This window comes from Mustela nivalis (assembly GCF_964662115.1).
Source record: "Mustela nivalis genome assembly, contig: HAP1_SCAFFOLD_1506, whole genome shotgun sequence".
Taxonomy (NCBI): domain Eukaryota; kingdom Metazoa; phylum Chordata; class Mammalia; order Carnivora; family Mustelidae; genus Mustela; species Mustela nivalis.
The window spans coordinates 28,650-55,792 of record NW_028135158.1 but is presented as its reverse complement, the minus strand read 5'-3'; the positions used below and the strand labels follow the sequence as shown (position 1 = coordinate 55,792).

Here is a 27,143-nt window from a genome sequence, read left to right as displayed (position 1 = left end):
ATCTTATGCCTTTGGTCAACCCAGACATTTCTGGGAAGAAGGATTTTAACACTTTTTATAGCATTACGTTTTCTGGAAGTCAACCTATACTTTCATGGACTCTTAAAAAATCCAGTCATGTGTTGTTTCCAGTGCTTGGAATCATCTCTCAAAGACATTTGCTGATTAACATTTTAATGCCTAAAAAATGTCGTAGAGTAGAATCATGGAAACTATTTTTTCAGGAAATTAGATTTTCCTGGCTGAGATAGCAATAAGTCTGATTGACAAGGAAAACTCTCCACATGAACAATATTCTAAAGGAGGAGTATGAGGTTTTATCTGGGAATTTCAGAACACTGAGAGAAATGATTGTTTAAGGTGGGTCTGATTTTGGCAATGCTTCTTTAATATATTGAAAAAGTGAGATAAAATTTTTATTTTTACTTCTTTGTAACCACAAGATGGCACCAGTTTTCTATTTTTAAACGCTTGGCATTGCTATTTTTCATTTTTTTTTTTTTTTTACATTTTTTAAAGATTACAAGCTGTTTAGGGACATTTGGTTATAACTTTCCCTCAAATACGGGCTCATAGACTATAAGGCTAAAGTTACGGTATTAAATAAGAATTTGTAGGTAGAATAAGGTTTATAATATGCATCGCATATGCATGGGATTGATTGGTTTAAATGGTTGAAATCTCAGCCCAAGGGAAAGGAGTTTCTCTGGGGGTTTTGTAAGTGAAAGGGCATTGGGCAACTTAAACTGGGTTACACCACGAGAAGTCAGATGTAAAGTGGTCTTGGCCAGGAGTTCCCTGTCTGATCCAAGGGTATGAGCTGGCAGAGAATATAGGCAGGAGGAGAAGGAGGCTAAGAATGTCAGCTGTGCTGAGAGTTGAACTCTCCTAGAAATGATATTTTGAAGTGAGGGGAGTACTGAGGTTGTGTTTGAGGAAGAAGAAGGAAGAGATCAGTGTGCCTAAGCGTGCCTAAAGCAGAAGCAAAAAGTAGAAGGCAATTCCACTCACTTTTCAGCTCTGACCTAACTCTGTTAACATATTCTGGTTTAGCAAATTGTCCTGGGCCTACAAAAGACAAATGAAGGGAACCAATGGGGAACCAGCTACCTTCCTGTCATAAATGCTGTTGTAAGGCTGTTGTCTAGCTATAGTTCTAAGACCTTCCTGTCCTCACCGTCCCTTCATTCCCTGTTTTCCTTCTCTTCATCAGTCCAATTTCTTTTGGATATAAGTCGTAGAAACCCAGTGCAAAGTAGCTTAAACACAAGGGAATTTATCCACACATGAGACTTAAAAGTTCAGGGTTTGAATAACTTCCAACAGCTGCATGTAGATGTTCCACTGTTGGTTCTGTTGTTGTTGTTTATCCCCTGTTGTCTTCATTCTTCCTCACATCTGTCCAGGTTACAGGATAGACTGCCCCAACTGCACTAGACATTCACGATTTTCATAGCCATCAATCTCAGAAGCCATTAGTTTCTCTCCCAGTATTCCTACAAAGACCCTCATTGATGGGTCTGGGTTGTGTGTCCACTTAGCACAAGAATTATATGGACCACACAAGGTGCAATACTCAAAAGAAAAGGTTTATGGACAGATTATAAATGTAACCCATGCCCATTATATCGTCCTAAGAAAGTATCTGGATAGGTACATGGCCCCAGGCCAATGTTCCCAATGTAGTAAGAACTAATCTACTAAATGCAGGGAAAACGCACAGCTTATAATTATGGATAAGGACTAGATCTAAGTTTGGAGATCTTCAACCTAGGAGGAAAGTCTCTTAGAGAGAATTAAAGGTTTGATCTGTTGTTACCCTCTAGTATTTCCTGTTCTTTTTAGTCATTTACTTCTCTGGTAAGCGTAACGGTGGGCAGGTTGACTTGAGAAGAATTTCTGGTCTCAGAGTCTCCTGAACTAAAATCAGTCTTTTCCCCTCTCCCTCCTTCTATCCCTCCCTCTGTACCTTCCCACCCCATCACCAAATGTGACTGGATTTCCTTTGACCCATTGTATGTAGGACTCGTTCGGAATCCTGGAATGAGACATCCAACAGAAATCTTGGGACTAAAATTTTTGTGTTCAAAGCAGGGAATTGGAGATGTTTCCTTATGCTGATGTGTGGTCATTGTGTCAATAATGAAAGCTCTAGATGTAGTTACTTTCATTAATTTCTATCTCACAAAGTTGTGTAGTAAGTGTTCTGTAGTGAGTGTCTGGGAAGATGGCTCCTGCCAAATCTGGAGAATATAAGAAAAGAAGTGTTCTTCTGGGTAAACATTCTTAGTGCCGGGTATTAGAAGCTTTTGTAGAGCTCAACAGAATACTTAGACGTTTAATTATATAGTCATATATTTTAGGTTAATTTTATTTTATAATGGGTTGACCCATTATATTAACATGATGACTGTGTTTTCTTGTGGAAAACTTGGAAACAGACTTATAATAAAATGTCCCCCTGCCTCCCCCTCACTATGAAAACTAGATTGCTTAGTTTGAAAGAATTGATCATAGTCTTACAATGATAGTTTCTACACTATTTTACACAGCATTCTCAGAGTATTTAACATTTACTCTGACAGCAAAGCTGTGGAAAGCTTCTATCTGAGTGGTATGAACCAAAAAGCAGGTAAGAAGCCTGACTTTAAGGACTAATTTCTACCCTGTTAATTGTCCTATTGGTCTTAAGGAAATGAGATAGACAATCATCCATTTTTAGTGGACTAAGAAGGCACAATGTCTGAAAAGTTGGCATGTATATTAGAAATTCCTTCATTAGGAATGATGTCCAACATCTTTTCAAGTACCTGTTGGCCATCTGTATGTCTTCTTTGGAAAAATGCCTATTCAGAGCCTCTACTCATTGTAAAATCAGACTGTGTTTTGTTTTGTTTGTCTATTGAGTTGTATGAGATCTTCATGTATTTTTGATATCCGCTCTACTCCAAGTCCTGTTTCTATGTTCCCTTTTCATTGACTGGCACCACCATTCATTTGGACAGGCTAGTTTTTCACTCATCCTATCGACGACTTAATTCTATAATTTTTACTTTCGAAACATCTTTGGAATTCTTCTGTCAGTTTCTACCATAGTCTGAATAACAATTTTTTTAATGTGGAATACTGCATTATTAGCCTTAAAAATGGCTTTCTTGGATGCAATCTGACCTTCACCCTGGCAGAATAACCCTTTCAAATATGAATCTGTTGATACCACCGCTTAGAATTTCCCCTTTACATTGAAGATAAAGGCTCAGTTTCTAAACATAAGTCACCAGTGGCTATATGATCTGGCCCCTCCCTTACACTCTGGCTTTCTCCGGCACCACCTCCCTCACTCCTCTATGCTCCAACCTCTCTGGCCATGCTCTCTCTTCCCAGAGAGTCTTCTCATATGAGGCTTTTCTGTCTGGATCACTCTTCTACCTCTCCACTACTTACCAGGTGGATTCCTATCTTCCGTGATATAAGCTCAAGCTTTAGCTCCTCAAGTCTGCCTTTGTGGACTTGCCTTGCAGCTCTTTCTTGGTGCTTATCACTGATAATTTTACATTTGCTTCTATTATTGTTGTTGGCCAATAATGCCTGTCTTCCCTACTCAATTCAAGCTCTACAAGGTCATGACTTATGTCTGCCAATTATTAATTCCATAGTCCCAGGCAAGAGAATGTAATAGGAGCTCAATAAATAGTTAGATGAAAGATTTCTTATATTGCTTTACACTTACTTTTCTATCTAAAAGAAAGCAGTGTGTGATTACTGTTAGGTTTGGGCTGTCTTGAGCATTGTTGTGAAGTGGTCAGCAGAACCTTCAATGGCATACATGAAAGGGATGTAGCAGGCTACTGGGTATGTTCTTCCAGAAGAGGTTGTGGGTAGAGTAGCCCAATTTCTCAGAAGAAATAGATGTTGCTCCCACCTTATTTCCTCTCTAGCCATGTAAAAAGCAGACTAAATGGAGCAAGTTAATTTAGCATAGTTTTAGATGAAGCCTCACACTATTCCTGGGATGGGATAGCATTATAGGATAGTCAAGGTGGTCTGAGATTGGCTGTGGACAGTTGCAATTAGTGTTCTTTCCATACACATTGGGAAGCATGTCTAAGTTTCCAGAAGTGTTACCCAAAATAAAAATCTTGTTTGCCTACTTAAAAGCTGTTCCCACCTTTTCTGGGGATGTAGAGCCTTTATTGCATTCCAGTGTGTAACCCTAACTCATGTGCCTTGAGAAAGATACAGTATCCAGATCCCAGCAAGAAATTCTAATCGATCTAAGCCAGTCACTGTGACCCGGTTTCCTTGTCAGTTATTGAATCTGATGCGGGCATGCCACTGCATGTGAGAGGCCTTCGTGTTCTTGGAGAAAAGGCTCTTCACTTGTTATCAGAGGCACCTGGATAAGCAGTCCCCCTCCTTCTGCTCAATGCTGTTGTGTGTGAATGGGGTCCTGAGAAGGCTACATCCAGCTTGTGACGTGGGAAATAGTCTGCAGATGAGAGACATGCTGAGCATGGCAGAGAGGCAGGGTAAAAAGCTCTGAGCTGCAGCCTAGTTCTCCAGACTCCAGCCTCCAGACTGCCACCAACCCACCATCTGTCTAAAATGTTTTAATGTAATAATTGTATTCTTCTGCTTTCTTTTTCTTTTTTATTTTTTATAAACATATAATATATTTTTATCCCCAGGGGTACAGGTCTGTGAATCGCCAGGTTTACACACTTCACAGCACTCACCATAGCACATACCTCCCTAATATTCATAACCTCACTTCCCTTCTCCCAACTCCCCTCCCCCCAAAGCAAAGGAGTTTGTTTTGTGAGATTATGAGTCACTTGTGTTTTGTCTCCCTCCCAATCCCATCTTGTTTCATTTATTCTTCTCCTAGCCCCTTCCCTGCTTTCTTGTCAGTTTCTTGCTGTAGTATCCATTTGGCCTCTGCCAACCATTTTTCTGTTCTCATCTTTAAATATGGCACCCCCTCTGATCCTCTGCTCCGCTTGTTTCTTGGCATTTAAAGTCCTGTCATACAAGATCGCTTGCCATTCCTGACTGCTAAGGCCTGTTATTTCATGACTCTGTCACAGTGTTTATGCTTTGTGTTCCCTGTGGTTTAGAAATCCTATTCTCTGTGATGCCTCTCTTGACTTCTGAGGTAGCATTTACTTTACCACCAGACCTAGAACCTCTTTTTTCTTTTCTTTTTAAGATCTTCTTTACTTGAGAGAGGGAATGCATGCAATCAGAGGAGGAGCAAAGTGGGGGAGGGAAAGAGAGGGGAAAGAATCTTCAGCAGACTCCTTGCTGAGAGCTCAGAGCCTAATGTTGGGCTTGACCCCATGACTCTTAGATGATGACCTGACCTAAAACCAAAAGTCGAATGCTTAACTGACTGAGCCACCCAGGTGCTCCCAGACCTAGAATTTCTTTTCTTTTTTTTTTTTCTGTTTTTTAGACCTAGAATTTCTAACATAATATCAAAATGATTTCAAAAAATTAGTTATTTGTTTATCTCTCCCCAGTAGACTGAAAACATTCTGATCATTGGTTATTTATCTTTACATTTTCACAACCTATACAAGTCCAAGTTTGTAAAAGGTACTCAATAAACATTTAATAAATTAATGAGGCTTTTCCTCTAGTAGAGATAAAGGAGTGTGAACATCAAACCATTGGAACCCTGAGTCCACAGGTGACCTATTGTTTTCAATATCGTTTTCTTACAGAGAGTTTCTTTCTTAATTGACTGATGGAAGGGTAAGTTCCAGGGTTAGTTTCCTTGCCGTTGATTAGGTAATTTATTTTTAACTCTTAGTGTAATTCTTCTGATGGTCAACAAAAACTAGAAATTCTAGATTTTTTGAAGGGATTTTTATTGCAAGTGATCATTATATTATAGGGCAGTGTTATTTATATAGTAAGTCAGTACTGATGCCTTGTTTGTGTATTTAGGGGTTCCTACTGTTGGACAGGGGATCAGGTGTTGAAAGTTTGGACAAACTCATGAAAACCAAAAATATACCTGAAGCTCACCAAGATGCATTTAAAACTGGTTTTGCAGAGGGTTTTCTGAAAGCTCAAGCCCTAAGGAAAAAACCAATGGTAAGTTGATTAGACACCATCCATATTGGGGAAGAATACCTAAAAGGAAGTCAGAGTCCTACCTTTAAATGGTTACACATACTTTTTCCAACACATATGTACCTTTTCATTGGTTATATTCCATTATATTTGTAACTTAAGCTGTGTCAAAATGGAAATACCTGTTGACACTCTCCCTTTTCTCAAATGAGAACCAGAGTCAAGGACAGAAGCATGAGTTCCTTCATGAGGTTTTTGATAACAGGGTGCTGAAAGGAAATCATGGCAACTATATAAAAGAATGTCAGGTTCCAAAATTGCATATGATGGAATATGATTACCATCAATAACCATATTCTTGCTTTTCGTCAAGGTGTCATTTGTCATTGTTGTTATTTGATTTAATTTTTTTTTTCTTTTCCTCCTCCAGATTCTCTGAGATGAACTCATCCGATTCTCTTCATTCTGCTGCTGTTTGGCATTTATGGACTCTTAAAAAATCCATTTTTATCTGGTAAAGTCTCTTTTTATTTATCTGACTTTTATTTTTAATCTTTTAAATACTCAACATTTTTTTTTCATTTTCTGCCTGAGACAGGAGAGAAGAAGTATTTTCTGTTTTGTTTTTGTTTTTTAAAGATTTTATTTATTTATTTGACAAAGAGAGAGAAAGATCACAAGTAGTCAGAGAGGCAGTCAGAGGTAGCGGGGAAAGCAGTCTCCCTGCTAAGCGGAGAGCCTGATAGCCTTGATCTCAGAGCCCTGAGACCATGACTTGAGCCTGATGTGGGGCTTGATCCCAGGACTCTGAAATCATGACTTGAGCTGAAGGCAAAGGCTTCAGGTGTCCCAGCACCTGGGTGCCCCAACATTTACTGTTCTGGTGCCACCCGTGTGCCCCAGCATTTACTGTTCTGGTGTCTAGGCCTTTCTTTCCTAAGTCAATACTTCACAGATTGGTTCAAATTGAGGTGATTTTTGCATTGAAGTAGAAAAGTTTTAATCTGTTATGGTTACATGCCAAGTGCATTATTAGGGCTCATTATATTTACATTGCTTTGTGGGTTACAAGAAAAGTTCCTTTAGACACTGTACGAATTTCAAGTTTTATTTTGAGAAAATAATTAATATTTTGTTAATGTTCCAAGGATTATGTTAGAGCAAAAATGTTAGCTTAGTGGTTGGTTTTCCAGACTTCTAGAAAGTTAAACCTGTCCAATTATAAAACTTAAAAACATGTAGAATAATTGTATAATAAGAATACAAAGACATACTAATAAATTTATGAAAAATTTATATATAATACATAAGTATATAAAAATTTGGGGCTCCTCGGTGGCTCTGTTGGTTAAGCATCTGCCTTCAGTTCAGGTCATGATCTCAGGGTCTTGGATCGAGATGTCTGCACCTTCCCCCACTTGTGTGCTTTCTCTCTCCCCATCTCAAATAAAATCTTAAAAAAAATATGTATCTATATATATACACACACACACATATATAAATTTAGTATATAATTAAGAATTGCCTCAAGTGATTCTCCTAGTTCTCACTTTACCAGTCTAAAATGAAGTAATAATGCCCATCCGAAGTAGTTCCTGTTGCTTTCTCAGCTATTCAGTTTTTACCTCGTGTTTTCTATGTTCTTTATGATTGGTTACCTTGAGAGAAAAAACTGATAACAATTAAAGAATAACAGTTGGTCTGGATCAGGACTTCATCCCAGAACTTGCATGTTACCCCAGATATTTTAAGTTTTTGTGGCATCAAAACTTAGATGAGATTTTAACATCCAGGAATATTCTTTTTTTTTCTTAAGATTTTATTTATTTGACAGAGAGTGAGTGCAAACATGGGGAGCACCAGGAACAGGGAAAAGCAGGATCCCTATTGTGCAGGGAGCCGGATGTGGGGCTCAGTTTCAGGATCCTGAGGTCATGCTTAACCGACTGAGCCATCCAGGCACCCCAAGAATATTCTTTTCATAGCTAGTCACCTTTTGTCTCCTCATTTTCAAAACACAACCAGTGTAGGGACACCATATGATCGATATTGGAGGGGTGGGGTTAGTTCTGGCTATTGTTTTATGTTTCTTAATATCTTATATTAAATCAAAATATATATCAAAATATGAAGTGCACTGCCTTATAATTTCTTATAAGGTTCACGTGGTTTGGCTATAAATTTAATTTGCATAACTTATAAAGTCTCACTGTGTAGATCCTTAAATAAACAATGTAGTGGGCTAAAACTGTTAGTGTCCAGTGTATATTTGCTCTGACAACTTGTGTAATTTTGGTATGTTAAGTGTTTTCAGCAAAACTCTAGTTTTGCTTACTGATCTTTTTTTTTTTTTTTTGCATCTAAATTTCTGTCTTAAAGACAATATTTTTGTCTTTTTCTCAGGAAATTAGAAATTGCTCTATTTACTCACTTACATCTGTTCAGTAGGGAAGTTTAACCAAAGGGGAGAGGTTTTAAGATAGTTTTGTAATAGTTCCCTGTAGTTGATCTGAAGTGTTTTACTGTCTTTCCAAGTTTTCACTGTCATTCTTAATGATATTATTACTGATATATATCATCTGAGGGCAAGTAATAACAGTTGCTAGAGGAGGAGGCTGCATGAAAAGTGAAATAATCTTTTAAGGTATACACTTAAAAAAATATGCTAGTGCTAGCTTTTATATTGGGTTTAAGGCAGTGTATCTCGTGGTGTACATCCCTGACCAGTTGTATCAGGATAATTTAGGGTGACGGTTAAAAATGCAAACAGTCCTGGACCTTTTTCTAGAACTACAAACCAGAATTCTAGGCCATGGCCTGGGAACTTGCATTTATACATTTCTCAAGTGATTTTTATGCAGAGTTGAGTCTGAGAATGATTGGTTTAAATTTCTCTTGTTAGATATGATGAGGGGAGAGGGAAATAATTTTTCATTTTAAAATATTTATTTATTTGACAGAGAGAGAGAGATCACAAGTAGACAGAGAGGCAGGCAGAGGGGGAGGGGAGGCAGACTCCCTTTCTGGGCAGAGAGCCTGATGCGGGTCTCAATCCTAGGACCCTGAGATCATGACCTGAGCCGAAGGCAGAGGCTTAACCCACTGAGCCACACAGGTGCCTCAAATTTTTGATTGGAAGGTGTAAAGATGTTATTTAAGGGGTCCCTGGGTGGCTCAGTTGTTAAGTGTCTGCCTTCAGCTCAGGTCATGATCCCAGAGTCCTGGGATGGAGCCCGCATCAGAAGCCCTGCTTGGCGGAAGCCTGTTCCTCCTCTCCCACTCCCCCTACTTGTGTTCTCTCTCTTGCTGTGTCTCTCTCTGTCAAATAAATAAAATCTTAAAAAAAAAGATGTAACTTTAATGTGAGTCATTTGTTCCTTCAACATGGTCTAGAAATCTGGAAGATGTAGTTTCTTTTCTTCACTATGAATTAATGTATGTAAACTTAGATATAATTTTCTGTACTTTCTTACATCTGAATAATAGGGTGGTTGAAATTTTAGGAAACTAACAAATATATAAAGAATTACTTTTGTTCTCTTTAGTCTGCTTCTGGATAACAGGGATTGATTCTGCAGTAGATCCCGTCCACATGAAAAATGTCACCTTTGAACATATTAAAGGAGTCAGTTAAAATGTTTACCCTGCACTCTTCAAATATTATCTAATTATATAAGACCAATATTTGATTTTAAAGGTATAAAATAGAAAATATATTTATTGGTCTCTACCTCCAGTTTGAGGCACTAAAACTCTTGTTATTCCCTAAATGACAAGAGTACTAAGTGCATCTTTGCTTCTGCAGTTTGGTCTTTGATGCTGATATCTGACACAGGGCTTCCTGGGTGATGGCAGTGTCATTTGTATGAGGCCACTCTGGTGGACTCCTGGGTAGGGCTGGACCCTAGAAAAAATGAAGCCGTGATTAGAACCTTGGAAGTTTTAGCTTCGCTGCATATACTCCAGCCCTCTTTTAGGTATTGGGGCAGAAGAAATAAGTCTCTGCTGTCATTTATAACAGAAACTAAACCATGATATTGCATATGAGGAAATAATAATAGAGTGTGCTCAAATGTGATGAAGGAAAAATATGGAGCAGCATGAAGAAGACTGGGAGTTTTGAGGGAAAGATCACAATTTTATTTTTATTTATTTATTTTTAAATATTTTATTTATTAGAAATGCAGCTTGCATTTTCATGGTCTTTTTGTTTGTTTGTTTTAAACACCATCATTCTTACTAATGAACTTTATTTCAGAGCAGCAAATATTTTGTTAAATAAAAAGTGAGTCACTTCAAAATCTGAATAACTATAAAAGTATGCTTAGTATTAAAAGAAAGATTAACCCCAAATCTCAATCCTTTCAAAGTGAACTTTGAATTACCCTCCTGGTTATGGAAAGTCATATTTGCTTTTCATTCAGATTTTGTGAATATGAACATGTTGTTACAGGATTTACAGATGACTTTATTTAACTGAAGAGAATTATTTTAGAGCTCATTGTATTGACCTTACAACCAGATTATATTCTTGAAGTGATTTTATTAAAATTACCTACAGTTTTCTAATAACTTTTAAGCTGTATATGGTCTTCATTGAAGAAGTTGATAGAGGGAGTTTGCTATACCGTATCTTGCCTCTTTTTTGGGGGGGGGGGTAGCTTTAAATCTTGATCTAATTTCAAACTTGATCTAAATTCCAAACTTTGGTCCAGATTCATTATCCCATTTTTTAATTGGCCACTTCCCTTTCCCCTTTTTCTCCTCTTTCATCCTTCCCTGTCCCTCTCTCCTTCCTTTTTTCTCCCTGTGTGTATACATGTCTTTGTGTGGATGCATGTTTTTATTTTTCCTAGACAGATTTCTCAGGTAGAAATTGCTGGGTCATGTAGTAAGTTTCTGTTTACCTTTTTACGGACCTGATGAAATGCATCATTCTCCGTATCTTCTACAGCATATTCTTAGAGTCATTTTGATAAAAATGTCATTCTTAGAGTCATTCTGGTGTGAATGAAATAATATCTCATGGATTAACATATGGTTATCTACACTAGTGATATCCTCTCCTGTTTTATTGGCCGTGTGTATATTTTCTTTGGAGAAACATCCACTCAGAGCACTCTCACTGTCCCTTTTGGGTTGCCTTTTTTTTTTTTTTGAAAATTATAAACATATATTTTTATCCCCAGGGGTACAGGTCTGTGAATCACCAGGTTTACACACTTCACAGCACTCACCAAAACACATACCTTTTGGGTTGTCTTATTATGTGGTGTGAGAGATCATATATTCTGAACACAAGTTCTTTATCAATCTTGCTTTTTTTAAATCCAATTGACAATCTCTGTTGAGTGGAGTGTTTAGTTAATCAGATTTAGTTTTGATATACTTGTTTCTACACTTCCCATTTTGCTTTTTCTTTCCTGTTTTTCTCATATCTCAAGAGATCCTTCTGTTCCTCCTTTTTTGAGTTACGTCTTAGTGATTGATCTAGGTATGACTGTGTGCATCTTGTCAGTCTACTCTAATTCTGGTCAAATGTAGGAACTTTGTTTCAGTAGATCTCATTTTCTTCTCTGTGCTCCTAGTGCCATATGTTATATCTGTGCATGTTACAGCAGCTCAACAATACAGTGACATAACTAGTGCTTTATAGACTCTTATTTCCACAGTCTTTCTCTGGAAATGTCATTTATTTTTGCCTTTGTTTTTTTAAGAATAGTTTTACTGGATATAGAATACATGGTTACCTTTTTAAAATCTTTAATCATTTAGATTATGTTATCCCATAGACTCCTAGCTTCCATTATTTTTTTTAATTTTGATTTATGTTATCCCATAGACTCCTAGCTCCCCTTATTTTTTTGTAAGAAGTCAGCTGTTAATCATAATTTTGGTCTCCTTTTGTGATAGATTGGTTTTTTTCCTCTTGCAGATTTCAAGGTTTTGTTTTTGTTTACTTATCCTTGATTTTAGCAGTTTGAACCCATGATGACATGTTTAGGTGTGGATGTGCTTTTCTATTTCCTAGTTCAGATTTACTGGGCTTCAAGGATCTGCAAATTAGATTTTCATCAAATTTAAGCAATTTTTGGCAATTACTTCTTCAAATATATTAATCCTTTTCTGTCTTCCTTCTGGGGGTCTCCTTACATATGTGTTGGTACACTTATCGTTGATCTGGTCTCAGGCTTTGTTCATTTTATTCATTGTTTTTTACCTCCCTCTCTGCTTGAGATTAATTTCTGATTCTTCAAGTTCACTGATTCTTCTGTCATCTCAAATCAGTTGAATTTTTGATTGCAGGTGCTGTATTTTTCAGCTATAATTCCCATTCAATTCTTTACTTTGTATCTTTTTATTTTTTTATAACTTTTTTTTTTTATTTGACAGTAGGCATATAAACAGGCAGAGAGAGAGGGGGAAGCAGGCTCCCTGCGGAGCAGGAGGCTGAATGTGGGCCTGGATCCCAGGATCCTGAGATCATGACCTGAGCTGAAGGCAGAGGCTTAACCCACTGAGCCACCCAGGCACCCCTGTATATCTTTTTATTGAGACTCTTCATGTGTTGTGTCATTTTCATCATGGTTTTCAAACTATTTCCATTAGTCTTTGACCATGTCCATGTAGCTGCTTTTCAATCTTTTAAATCTTTGCTGAATCTACCATCTGGAAATACTTAGATGGGTTTCTCCTTAATGCTTTTTGTAGGAAGGGTCACCTTTCTTGTCTTTTTATAATCTTGTTAAATTTCAGGTGATGTAGCAATTAGGGGTTCTGATTTCCACCCCAGGGGGTTGTCTTGTTTTGCTTAATAACTTGCCTCCAGGAAATTTATGAAGTCTGTCTCTCCTGCAGTGTGCAGCCATTGATGTCTCTGTTCATTTCTTAAATTTTTAAGTCTTGCTTCCTACATGTTGCTGCTGTGCCTGCATCCTTTCACATTTAGCCAAAGATTGGGCAGATGTTGTTTGCACACCCCATTATTCATGCTTTCTCCTCTGCTGATGGATCTGTGTGGGCTTCTAAGTCCATTCAACATTTGGGTCATTTTCAAGGCTCCCTGGTTTTTGCTTACTAACAAGCTTTTTGCTTCTTTGCGTGTATGCGCATGGCTTGGCAACCATGGGTATGTGGGTGGCTTGAACCAGCTTCAGTTTCCACTGCATGCCCTGGGTAAACCTGGAGCTTCTGTCAAGTGCTTATCACATTCAGATGGCTCTCTGACCTCTCAGAGCTTACAGTTAAGTACCTTGCTACTCTTACCTTGTTTTCCCCAAACAGCATTGCAACCTCAGGCTAGAGAACCCTGTCTGCTTAGCATGGAGGCCACCTCTTTGACTTACTCTGCCTCAGGTCAGGAAAGTCCCTTCTCTAAGTGACAGGTTTCTGGCATGGGAACTGAGAGCACAGCACAGACTCACAAAACTCTAATCAAACTTCAGTAATTTTCATGAATAAACACTTCTTAGTTTGTTGTAGGTGTTCAGAGTCTTTAAAATATTATTACCCAGATTTATAGCCCCTGAGCGGCGAGCCGAGCGGCGGCCCCGGCGCCCCTAGCGGCGAGCCGAGCGGCGGCCCCGGCGCCCCTAGCGGCGAGCCGAGCGGCGGCCCCGCCGCCCCTAGCGGGGAGCCGAGCGGCGGCCCCGCCGCCCCTAGCGGCGAGCCGAGCGGCGGCCCCGCCGCCCCTAGCGGCGAGCCGAGCGGCGGCCCCGCCGCCCCTAGCGGCGAGCCGAGGGGCGGCCCCGCCGCCCCTAGTCGCGAGCCGAGCGGCGGCCCCGCCGCCCCTAGCCGAGCGGCGGCCCCGCCGCCCCTAGCCTAGCGCGAGCCGTGCGGAGGCCCCGCCGCCCCAAGCCGCGAGCCGTGCGGAGGCCCCGCCGCCCCAAGCCGCGAGCCGGGCGGAGGCCCCGCCGCCCCTAGCCGCGAGCCAAGCGGAGGCCCTGCCACTATGTGATCTTAGAGGCTTGGGCTTCGCACATGCGCTTTGGGCACCTTTAGGCGCTGCCCTTTATGCGCAGGCGCAGACACGCGGGATTCAGAGGTGCGCAAGCGCATTTGTGCTTGGCGTCATGGTTACGGTTGTTAGGTGCTCCAAGATTCCTAACTGTTGCTCGGTTAGTTTGGCTTATCTCTAGCACTGGTGCTGGTGTCTAGAAGCGGCGAAGAGCCGAGCGGAAAGTGGAGTGTTGGTTAAGCCTGTAGGCTTTGCAATGAAGAAGTTTTTTGGTTTCCGGACTGCGAAGGTGCGTTCATCCCCGACCTTAGACATGGAGCTGATGAATGACTTGAGGGCATCGGTTCACAAGGAGGAAGTCACGGAGACCCAGCCCCGGTATAACATCCGCGTGAAAGAGCTCAAAAAGATCCACAAAGTTGCTGTCATGGACAACATATTCAAAATGCAGCGGTTGCTCTTGCGTGGGAAGAACGTGAATAAAAGAGACAAGAGGAAAAGGTAATAGGCATTAAGGGCCTGCTTAGCCAGAGGGAGTCATTTTGTGTTTATGTAGTGAACTTAGATTGACCCCGCCCCTCCCAGAGGAAATTACTTGCAAAGGCTAGATACAGGGGCAGGTCTGGCCAGGTGAAGACATCCAATCAGTAGGGTGCGCATATATCTACTAGGGTAAATTGAAATTCAGTTGGTCATCCATATATCTACTAGGGTAAATTGAAATTCAGTTGGCCATCCGTATATTACTAGGGTAAATTGAAATTCAATTGGTCACACATAGAAAGCCCGGGCAGTTTTCTCTGTGTGTGGCAGACCTAGCATGATTGTTCAGTTTTCTCTGTGTATCACAATCTCATTGGTCACCCGTGTATAGCCCGGCTAAACGATCTCTAGAAAAGTCTGTCAGGCTGGGAGGGGTCTTCTCTTTGCAAGAGATAGCCCTGAGCGGTCAGTTTGATCCTGTCTATCTGGTTGTGGAGCTCCAGGGTATGGCCCACCGGGGAGAAGCTGGAGCAGCCACGCTCCCCAGGGCTAGAGTGGATGCGGGGACGCCCCTTCCCTCCACTGGTAGGTCGCCAGGGGGTTTGTGTCCCCATAGGCAGCCAGGGGGTTTGAGTCCCCCTAGGTGTCCAGGGGCTTCAAGTCCCCCTAGAAAATCCCCACCTGTGTCAGGACCACAGGCCTGCAGTTGTCTTTGTCTTGTTTTGTTGTTGTTGTTGCAGTAGCAGAAATATCTGCTATTTATTTGTTTATTTATAATGGTATTAAATACTAATATTGATAATTGGTAATTCTTGATTTTCATATGATCTATAAATCTAAATATCTAATAAAATGAAAAATAATTTCGTTTATTATTTAATATAATGTATATGAAAATATGTCATATATAAATATATATTTATGTATAAGATATATAAAATATATATTATTTCATATATAAAATATATATAAAATACATAGTGTACAAAAATAAAACTGTTCCTGTTTATTTGAATCCTGAGCTTCCTTTGGCTTAAAGTTTCTTGAACATCAGATTGTAGATTTACTTAAAAAGAATTCTTCGTTATTTTAGTCCTCTTTTCCCATAGTGCTTTCAAGAACTAAAATTTATTTAAATGCCAACCATGTGACTAGAACTGCAGTAGAGCTGTTGTATGTATATACCATTATTTCATTTAACGTAAGGCACATTGATTGTGTGATGCCCCACCATATTGTATACCAATAAGAAATCTTTAAAAATTCTGCCAATTATAGTTGTAAGACAGTTTGAATTATAAATCCCATTCCAGTGTCAGAGATACTAAAAGGCGACAAAATGAGCCTCCTAGAATCATTGATATATAGTATTCTTGTGAATATTTAAAACATACCTGAGAAATAGGCATAATTGTATCACTTTACCTAATGGGAGTGTTGTCTTTGTACAATAGTAGCAATAGTAACAGTCATAAAAATAATATGAAACAAACTTTGCATAGATCCTCATTTAAGCATGGTGATGAGGTCTTGTGAGATAACTATCCTTTACTTTATTTTTATTAGTTTTTAGTAATCTCTGTAGCCAACGTGAGGCTTGAATTCATGACCCTTGAGGTCAAGAGTCACATGACCTTCAAACTGAGCAAGGCAGGGAACATGAGATAACTGTTTTTCTCTCCACTATTTTGATGAGGAAATTGAGGATAAGGCTGAGCCATAACTATTAAGTTTAAATCCTATTAAACCCAGGTTGAGCTGAATCCTGAGGTCAAGCTCTACCTCGTCAGATAGCCTGCTCTTTTATTAGTATGGTGAATGATCACTAATAAATACTGTACTTTCTTCAAAAGAAAATGAAATCTTTGTTTTTGAGTCAAAGGAATAAGATGCTACTTAAAGTTTACAATTACATGAATTAATTGCATGTTTTGAAATCGTGCACTATAATTTCCTAAAACATTCTTTCACTCTCATAGGACGCCTCTCCATCTGGCCTGTACCATCGGCCATGCTGACATGGTAGATTTTCTTGTAGAGAGGAAATGCAAGCTTGACCTCTATGATGGAGACTGTAGGACTCCTCTAATGAAGGTGTGTGGTAGCAGCTGTGTCTGCCTGAGATGGATTTGATTTAATTACTTAGTATGAAAATCTATTGCAATTAAGTGTAACTAATTGTTTGTAGCATGCTTGCTTTAAATTCCCAGAATTTACACTCTGTTTCTTGGGATACTACTGACAGGCTGTACAATACCAGGAAGAGGCATGTGTAACTATTCTTTTAGAACATGGTGCTAATCCACATCTTACGGATAAGTTTGGCAATACTGCCCTCCACTATGCTGTTGCTGGTGAGAACACATCAATAGTAGAGAAGCTGATTTTATTCCATGCAAATATTGAAGCAAGAAACAAGGTACATCAACATTATTTATAAAGTATTTGAAATTTTAAAACATATATATATAAATTTTTTAGCTACAAAACATTTATTTACATATTTATTCGTATATGTAATAAATAATAAATACTGAATTCTATACATCAAGTCCTGTACCAGGGAAACAACTCCAAAGCCAGGGCAGGGAGGACTAGAGAACGATGAAGCCCACGGAAAGGGCAGAGTTCTGTTTCCCAGCCGCCCTTCCACCCCAGGAGGAGAATCTTCCCATTAGTGCTTGGGAGTGGATGGTGGGCTCAGAGCCCACAAAGGCTTGAAGGCCTGATGGGGAATGAGATGATGATGGAGGCTGGGTGCTGTGCAGGGGCTTAGGAAATGGGTGCTGCTGGGAAGGGGTGGGAGACCATGACCTAGTGGGGTAACTTGGGTGAGTGCGAGTGGGAGGAGAAAGCAGCAGGTTGCAATCCCCGGGCACTCCAGGCCCCAAGGTTCTGAAGATGAGAGCACGGGGATCGGGTCCTGACATCCTCCAGGGGCATCTACTTGTGCTCATAGCCACTCTGCCTGCCATGTCCCGCACTGGGGTCTCCCATTTCACAGAGTAGTTCCTGCTCAGCATTGTGTAGGTTTTCAGGGTTAGTAGCTGTGCATGGGGAGTCGAGGGGGACCACACTCACTCTTCCATTTGTTATTTCTTTGACATGCCTTACCTCCTACCACTGCCCTTAAGGAAGCACTGTTGGTTGACATAGGGTCAATTTTTCATACGTACAAGCTCAAGCATTCCCTCAATGAAAATATTTTGAAATAACTTCATTGTCTAAGATTTCACTTTATTTTTATTTTTTGATTTTTTTTTCTCGAGTGCACTTTTTGGAAATACATTTTTGTAGGGACTGTAAAGAAAGAAAGCAGGAAGAAAGCACATATACAGACTTATAAGAAGAGAAGCATGTTCTTCACATAGCAAGAATTTTTATGCCTCTATGCTTCTAACTCAAGTAGTAATTCTGAGTAATTTTACATGGAATATGCCTTATTCTGCTCTAAGACTATGATCTAGTTATAGGGATAGAGAAGTGATCTATGTTTCTATCATTCAGTTGATATTCATACTAGTCTTTGATACATTTTCATTCTTAAATGCAGCAATTATCTACAATTGATTATAGTTATTAAGTTTTTGTTGACCCAAGTGTTGGTTTTCTTCAAGTTTTGAAAGAGGCCGGCTTTGGCTAACAGTGCTGTAAACTGTCAGTCAATTATTCGAAGTTTTAAGATTTCACTTTAACGAACTTTTTTTTAAAGAAAGATTTTATGTATTTGAGAGAGAGCATGAGAGCAAACACACATGAGTAGGGAGGAAGGGCATAGGGAGAGGGAAAAGTAGGGGAGCCTGATGCAGCGCTGGATCCCAGAACCCCAAGAACATGACCTGAGCCAAAGGCAGATGCTTAACTGACTGATCCACCCAGATGCCCAAGAGCTGCTCTTTTAATTTAGAGCCCATCTCCTTAGTGACCCATTTGGAGCAAGAGAGCCTTATGTTGACATCTGGGATCCTGATACCATTGATAGAAGAGAATCAAGCATGTTGGTATAACCTGGAAAAAAGCTTCACCTTTATTGGAAAGCTCTCGACACTGTATCCCTGAAACTAATTTCTGAAATGTTAATGTTTGCCATGAAAGTATTGTCAAATGGGGATAAGCAAATTTAAACCGGTTTCTTTTGCACTAGAGATAATGTGCAGTTCTGTAATATTTCTCAAACATAAAGGAACATTGAATCTTTCTATTGAGGCACAATCCTCACCTTCCTGCAAAGTATATGTTCTTTGGAATATAATTTAAGAAACACTACACCAGAGATAATCATTTAGGCTGTTAACTCAGTAAAAATACTTTAAGCTTTTACAGCTATGTTTTAGAGTTTGGAGATATAGAGATAAAAAATAGTCCCTTCCTTCAATAAGCTCTTGGTTTCGATGGGTGCAATAAAATAAGTAGTGTATACAGTGATAAATACTGTGAGAGAAGCCGAGATTCTTGGAACCGGTCAATGTTTGAAGTAAGATTTGGAGAATGACTACAGTTAATCTGTTGAAGAGGTAGAGGAGGACTATTTAACTGAATTTATTTTATTTTTCTCAAAAATATTTATTTATTTGAAAGAGTGAGAGTGGGAGAGAGAAGTGAGCATAGGGGTGGGGCAGAGGGAGAAGGAGAAGCTGACTCCCCACTGAACAGGGAGCCTGACGTGAGGCTGGATCCCAGAACCCTGGGCTCATGACCTGACCTGAAGGCAGACCCTCAGATTGAGCCACCCAGGTCCCCTGTGGAGGGCTATTGCAAAGAGAAGGAGCAGCTGATGAAAGGGGGTGGTGAGGGGTGGGGGGGGAGGGTAGGGGTAGTCGCAGGGGGTGGGGAAGATGGAGGGCTGGGGAAGGTGGGGGGTTGAGAGTACTTATATATGTGTTTAAGGTTAGAGGATACTTTATAGGTTTTAAAATTCAGTATGGAAGTATGTAATTTTGTAAATTACAAATTGTTTTTTTCACTTTTACAGGTCGAATTCACACCATTTTTACTTGCTGTAATTGAAAACAATCATGAAATGGTGGAATTGTTAATTAGAAAAAAAGCAGATGTACATGTGGTTGATAAGTTTAAAAGGTACAGTAGTTGTGTTTTTTTTTTTAACCGTATATTGTCCTAGGGTGGTATAATTAAGTCAGAAAGAGTAACATAATAAGAAGAGGATTAATTTATAATTATATAGTGAAAATGTCAACATGTCATCAGTTAGGCAGAAAGCAATTATTCTGATGGGGCAACATGAAGAACAGTATACACAGAATTTATATTCCTTCCTATTATTGACTGATGTGATCTGTAGTCCTTTTTTTTCTGCCATATGATTTTATGTTACCTAAAAGGGTTTCATATTAGTTTTATTATAAAGTGTGCACTCCTTTTATTTTATGACACAATATTAAACTTCTTAACCCTTTTATAGTATTTTTTAGAAACTTCTACTTAATATAAATTCTCCTTAAAAGATGCATATTAAACATAAATAGGAGTTGTTTTATCTTTTGGATGACTCCTTGCTTTAAATTTTTTTTTTAAAGAATACTGATGTTAGGTGATCCCTAAGTGATTATTAATTACTATTACCAGATAGGGTGGGCTTATCATCCTTTTTCATGTCATATATATATATATATACAGAGAGAGAGAGAGAGAGAGTTTTCATTGGTAAGGGTAGAAGGATGAAAGATAACTTTCATCAAATAGATTTTTCTTTTTGTGAGTACAAATCATAGGTTGATGATAAAGAGAAAAGAGATGGACTTTAGATAGACACAAGACTAGGTTTAATTCCTTTCCTACTTGCTGGATATGTGACTCTGATACGTTCTCTGATATGAAAAGAAGGATAATATATCCTTCAAGGGTTGTGTGTAAATAATATTTTATATATATAGTATTTAATTTACTGCCTAACCATGCTTATTTTAGTACCATTAACTGCAACTATGACTCTTTTATTACTGTTAGTATGAATGCTGTTATTTTAAGCCTTCAAGTAGCGTTTTTGTTTTTTTTATTTTTAAAGATTTTTTTTTTTGAGAGAGAGAGAGATAATATGAGCAGGGGAAGGGGTTAGAGCAGGGAGCCAGACATGGGGCTCACTTCTAGGACCCCAAGTTCATGACTGAGCTGAAGGCAGACGTTTAAATGACTGAACCACCCAATCACCCCTGCATATAACTTTTTTTAAAAAAGATTTTATTTATTTATCTGACAGGCAGGGATCATAGGTAGCCAGAGAGGCAGGCAGAGAGGGAGGGAAAGCAGGCTCCACACTGAGCAGAGAGGCCAATGTGGGGCTCGATCCCAGGACCCTAAGATCATGACCTGAACTGAAGGCAGAGGCTTAACCCACTGAGCCACCCAGGCACCCCTGCAAATAACTTTTTATACAGACCTGTCCTCTAGAAGACTTGGAAATACACTGAATCAGCTTAAGGAAAAAAAATGGGGAATTCTTTTTTAAAATCTTCACTCGTTCAGTTAAGTGACCTCAGCATAGTTTCTTGTTCATCAAATGACTTTAAACTAGCAACTTCTACTGTCATACCCAGGTGGGACAAGAGGCTTCTCTTTTGCCTTTTAATTTTAGCCATGGAGGTAATTTACAAAGATAAACACTTGAAGTTGTTAATGGTCAATTCTGTACTGACAGGAAAGATATTAACCTGGTAAAGTATATGAAATTTGCTGTTTAGATAACCCTAAGTTCCTAAGGGTGAAGTTATGTCTCTGTTATTTTAGAACAGCCCTCATGCTTGCTGCACCCTCTACATCTCCAGATGTAGTCAGGCTTCTTCTTCAGCAAGGTGTTAATACCTCTTCTCGAGATGAACGTGGATGGACGGCAGGAGACTATGCTCTTTTTAGTGGATTTGATGGGTAAGTGTTTACATTAAAATGTTAGTTATTATTAAAGTGAAGTTTAAAATAATTGAACTCTTAGTTCTTATGTAACAGATGAGCGTTCGTAGTTTGATTCCGGCAATTTGGGGACTGTAGTGAGTTAGCCCATGTCACTTGCCAGAAACCAAGACAAAGGCTAGACTAGTCAGCATTAAAAATGAGTGTGGGATTTTTTTTTTTTTTAATCTCAGGACTATCGAGACCTTTATCTTTAGGGACCCTAACTGTATCTGTTTCATTCCAAGGATAACTGTTATGCATGGGGTACAAAGAATGTTACATTTGTGTGTTTACTCCTTCCTGCCTCCCTCCCTTCCTCCCTCTCCTCCCTCCCTCTCCTCCTTTCCTTTCTTTGTAGATTTCAGTTATAATTATTTCAGAGAGGGGCAGAGTAGGGACAGAGGAAGAAGCAGATTTCCTGCTGAGCAGGGAGCCTGATGTGGGTCTCAATCCCAGGACCCCAAGACTGTGACCCGAGCTGAATGCAAATGCTTAACCAAGTGCCAAGTGAGCCACCTAGGTACCCCAACATCACGCCCCCCCAACTAGTTACTTGGGTCCTGAGATGCTCAGTTTAGTAGAAAGCCCTATCCTTTTCCTTGAGGGTTATCTCCTATTCTTTCCCCTTTGAATTTTCCAAGAACCTAAAGAGTTCCCAAAGACCAAAGAGACCATCCTCTTTCTTCAAGTCATTTGGAGGGAAAAAAGGACATTCTTATCATTGCCTTGTTTCCTTTGATTCTATTGCTGCAATATTGCTGTGTGGTGCCTTCTTGACTCAGTTGGTTAAGCGACTGTCTTTGGCTCAGGTCATGATCCTGAAGTCCCAGGATTGAGTCCCCCCAGGTGGGCTCCCTGCTCAGAGGGGAGTCTGCTTCTCCTCCTGACCCTCCCCCCTCTCATCTTCTCTCTCTCCCTCTCTCATTTTCTCTCTCAAATAAATAAATAAATATCTTAAAAAAAGAAAGAAAGAAAAATATAGAATTAATTATTTGTGAGAGAGAGAGAACAAGAGCATGAGCATGAGCAGGGGGAGAGGTTGAGTAGGGAGCCAGATGTGGGGCTCAATTCCAGGACCCCAAGATCATGATGGAGCTGAAGGCAGACACTTAAATGACTGAGCCACCCTGGCACCCCTGCAAATAACTTTTTATACAGACCTGTTCTCTAGAAGGCAATTTTTTCCACCTGCAGTCTGGTTATGATTGACCTTTGCTCCCAGGAAGCCCTTGCTGATCCACATTCCCCAGTCTCCATGGTGACCCACAATGAGACTTCAAAGTCACAACATTTTTTAGTTTACGACATATGCTTATATGCTCAGCTGTTATTCCAAGGCACCAGCACCCTGTTCTGGCTGCCGGGCTCCCTGGCTTTAGCCACAAATACCCTTCCCTTCACACTCAAAAGTCTTACGTGAAGCCCATATGTTTGTGCTGACCTTCATAATGAAGTACCACTTGAGGATTTTGCTTGTCTATCCTGCTAGCAGATGATAGTTGGGACCCTTCTAAGCTGTTAAAGAGGTTCAAATAATGCTACAGGAAGAGCCTGGGCTTTCCTTTCTCCTTTGTTACTAGGCCTGTATCTCAAGCCTGATTTAAATCCTGCAGAGCGCCTTTTCTTATGAGGTGATGAAAGGTGTCATACTGACCTTCTTGGAGTGGTGGGCATCATCTTTCCCAAGAGGCCATGTTTTGGGTAAAATATTTCATTAAATCCTCTTAACAACATTGTGAAATAAGGCAGTAAGATGCCTGTTTTATAGAGGAAGACTTGAGATAGAGAGAAGTGGCTCCTCCAAGAGCAAATAGCTGTGGTTAGAGAGTTAGGACCACTGAGTTCAAAACACGTTCCATTATGGCAAGCTAACACTACTAATTGCTAAATTACTACTTCATGACTAGTTCACCTTACTTTGAAGTATATGGGGTATTTTAAGTTTTGATATTAGCTCTGATATTATTTCAAATACACTTATGAATTTGATATATTTGGTAAATATTTTTCATATCAGTATTAAAATAGTAACGTTGTCTATCACCCTTTTTATATGTAGCAATCACCAAACAATTGCCAAACATACAGAAGAAAGACTTAAAAATTTTTCGCAAAATAACAACCCAGGTAAGACTTTTCAGAGTGAAGTACTTTTGGTGGTCACATAGATGAAGTCAGAGTAAAAAAGTTTTGATAAAGAAAGAACAGTGGGGGAAAAAAAAAAAAACCTGAATGTGTAAATTGTATAAGTTCACTTTCTTGCTTTCTTTCTCTTTCTCTCCCTCACCTCTCAATTTTACTTATTTGACAGAGAGAGAGAAAAGTGAGAGAGCACAGGCAGAGGGACAGGGAGAAGCAGGTTTCCCACTGAGCAGGGAGCGCAATGGGGGGCTCAATCCCAGGGTCCAGGGATTTTGACCTGAGCTGAAGGAGGATGCTTACCCAACTGAGCCACCCAGGAGCCCCTATTTTTTTTTTCTTTCTTAATATCTTTCTATTGTTTTTTAAATTTCTTTTCAGTGTAACAGAATTCATTGTGTATGCACTCTACCCAGTGCTTCATGTAATACGTGCCTTCTATAATACCCACCACCTGGATCCCCCAACCTCCTACTCCCCACCCCTTCAAAAGCCTCAGATTGTTTTTCAGAGTCCATAGTCTCTCATGGTTCATTTCCCCCTCCAATTTCCCTCAACTCCCTTCTCCTCTCTGTATCCCCATGTCTTCCATGTTATTTGTTATGCTCTAGAAATAAGTGAAACCATATGATAATTGACTCTCTCTGCTTGACTTATTTCACTTAGCATAATCTCTTCTAGTCCGGTCCATGTTGCTACAAAAGGTGGGTATTCATCCTTTCTGATGGAGGCATAATACTCCATAGTGAATATGGACCGCTTCTTCTTTATCCATTCATCCATTGAAGGGCATCTTGGTTGTTTCCAGTGTTTGGTGACTGTGGCCATTTGTGCTATGAACATTGGGGTATAGATGGCCCTTCTTTTCACTACACCTATATCTTTGGGGTAAATACCCAGGAGTGCAATTGCAGGGTCATGGGGAGGCTCTATTTTTGATTTCTTAAGTAAACTCCACACCATTTTCCAAAGTGGCTGCACCTACTTGCATTCCCACCAACAGTGTAAGAAGGTTCCCCTTCCTCCACATGCTCTCCAACACATGTTGTTTCTTGTCTTGCTAATTTTGGCCATTCTAACTGGTGTAAGGTGGTATCACAATGTGGTTTTAATTTGCATCTCCCTGATGGCTAGTGCTGATGAATATTTTTTCATGTGTATGATAGCCATCTGTATGTCTTCATCGGAGAAGTGTCTGTTTATATCTTCTGCACATTTTTTGACATGGTTATATGTTTTGTCTGTGCTGAGTTTGAGAAGTTCTTTATAGATCCTGGGTACTGTCATTTGCAAATATCTTCTCCCATTCCATGGGTTGCCTCTCTGTTTTGTTGACTCTTTTCTTTGCTGTGCAGAAGCTTTTGATCTTGATGAAGTCCCAAAATTTCATTTGCACTTTTGTTTCCTTTGCCTTTGGAGACATCTTGAAAGAAGTTGCTGTGGCCAATGTTGAAGACATTACTGCTTATGTTCTCCTCTAGGATTCTGATGGATTCCTGTCTCATGTTGAGGTCTTTTGTCCACTTTGAGTTTATCTTTGTGTACGATGTAAGAGAATGGTTGAGTTTCATTCTTCTACATATAGCTGTCCAATTGTCCCAGCACCATTTATTGAAGAGACTGTCTCTAAGCCAGCATTAACCAGATCCCCAAAGCCAGCAAAGACCCCACCAAAAAGGAGAATTTCAGACTGATATCACTGATGATTATGGGTGCTAAGATTCTCAACAAGATCCTAGCAAATAGGATCCAACAGCACATTAAAAAGATTATCTACCATGACCAGGTGGGATTCATCCCTGGGTTGGAAGGATGATTCATCATTTGCAAATCAATCAATGTGATAGAGCAAATCAATAATAGAAGAGGTCCTCACAGTTGATGCAGGAAAAAGCATTTGAAAAAACTCAGCATCCATTCCTGATTAAGACGCTTAAAGTATAGGGAGAGAGGGAACATTCCTCAACTTCATAAAATCTGTCTATGGAAAACCCACAGTAGATATCATCCTCAATGGGAAAAAGCTTGCAGCCTTCCCGTTGAGATCAGGAACATGAAAAGGAGGCCCACTCTCCCCACTCATGTACAACATAGTATTAGAAGTCCTAGCAACAGCAATCAGACAACAAAGAGAAATAAAAGGTATCCAAATTGGCAGTGAGGAAGTCAAACTCTCTCTCTTCGCAGATGACATAATACTTTATATGGAAAACCCAAAAGACTCCATCCCCAAACTACTAGAACTCATTCGGCAATTCTGTAACATGGCAGGATACAAAGTTAATGTACAGAAATCAGGGGCTTTCTTATACACTAACAATGAAAACACAGAAAGGGAAATTAGAGAATCAATTGCATTTACTATAGCACCAAGAACCATAAGATACCTGGGAATAAACCTAACCAAAAAGGCAAAGGATCTGTACTCAAGGAACTGCAGAACACTCATGAAAGAACTCGAAGACACAGAAAGATGGAAGACCATTCCATGCTCTTGGATCAGAAGAATAAACATTGTTAAAATGTGTATACTGTCTAGAGCAATCAGAAGGCCATTCTGATCAAAATTCCATCAGTATTTTTCAAAGAGCTGAAGCAAATAATCCTAAAATTTGTATGGAATCAGAAGAGACCCCAAATTGCTAAGGAAATGTTGAAAAAGAAAAACAAAACTGGCTGCATCACATTTGATTTCAAGCTTTACTACAAAGCTGTGATCACCAAGGCAGCATGGTACTGGCATAAAAACAGACACATAGACCAGTAGAACAGAGTAGAGAGCCCAGATATGGACCCTCAACTCTATGGTCAATTAATCTTTGACAAAGCAGGAAAAAATATACAGTGGAAAAAAGACACTCTTTTTTAAAAAATTTTTTTAGTTTATTTTCAGAAAAACAGTATTCATTATTTTTTCACCACATCCAGTGTTCCATGTAATCCGTGCCCTCTATAATACCCACCACCTGGTACCCCAACCTCCCACCTCCTTAATATCTTTCTTAATAATCCAGTATTCAGAATTATTTAAGAATTTAAATACTGTCATGAACAATAAGAACAAATCCATGAGAGAGACTGGACTCCAGGAAATAAACTGAGGGTTACGGAAGGGAGGGGATTGGGGTATGCGGGTACTGGGTGATGAGTATTAAGGAGGGCACGTATCGTGATGAGCACTGGGTGTTATACGCAGCTAATTAATCATTGAACACTACATCCGAAACTTACGATGTAGTATATGCTGGCTACTGAACATAATTTTTTTAAAAAGTACCTCAGTGTGGACAACAACAAAAAAGGAAGTTAACTTTAGGCAATTTAAAATACAAGACATTATTGTTTGAAAAGAAATTCATTATTATAGTCATGACCCCTAAAATCCCTTATATCTTTGTGTCAATAAGAGAAAGATTTTTAAGTTAGTATGTTTTATACTTCCTCTTTAGGCATATTAAAACAAATTGAACTTGTTATGTAAATGGATCTTTTAATTTTTTCAAGTGGATTACATTTAGTAAATATTATTACATAGTGATTTGTCTCATTAAAAAAGGAGCTATCCTTAAAAACTGGG

At 39.4% G+C, this 27,143-nt stretch overlaps 1 protein-coding gene across 1 annotated transcript in view; it reads left to right on the top strand.

Moving 5' to 3' along the window:
* The first annotated feature begins 14,189 nt into the window (after window positions 1-14,189).
* The window catches only part of LOC309857877 (ankyrin repeat domain-containing protein 26-like), a 37,377-nt gene continuing 24,423 nt past the window's right edge, over window positions 14,190-27,143 (top strand). The window contains exons 1-6 of the mRNA XM_082750607.1: window positions 14,190-14,539; window positions 16,501-16,615; window positions 16,767-16,940; window positions 19,494-19,600; window positions 21,266-21,403; window positions 23,487-23,554. Of these exons, the coding sequence (XP_082606733.1) occupies window positions 14,295-14,539; window positions 16,501-16,615; window positions 16,767-16,940; window positions 19,494-19,600; window positions 21,266-21,403; window positions 23,487-23,554 (847 nt within the window). The 5' untranslated portion in view covers window positions 14,190-14,294. The remainder of the gene's footprint in view (window positions 14,540-16,500; window positions 16,616-16,766; window positions 16,941-19,493; window positions 19,601-21,265; window positions 21,404-23,486; window positions 23,555-27,143) is intronic.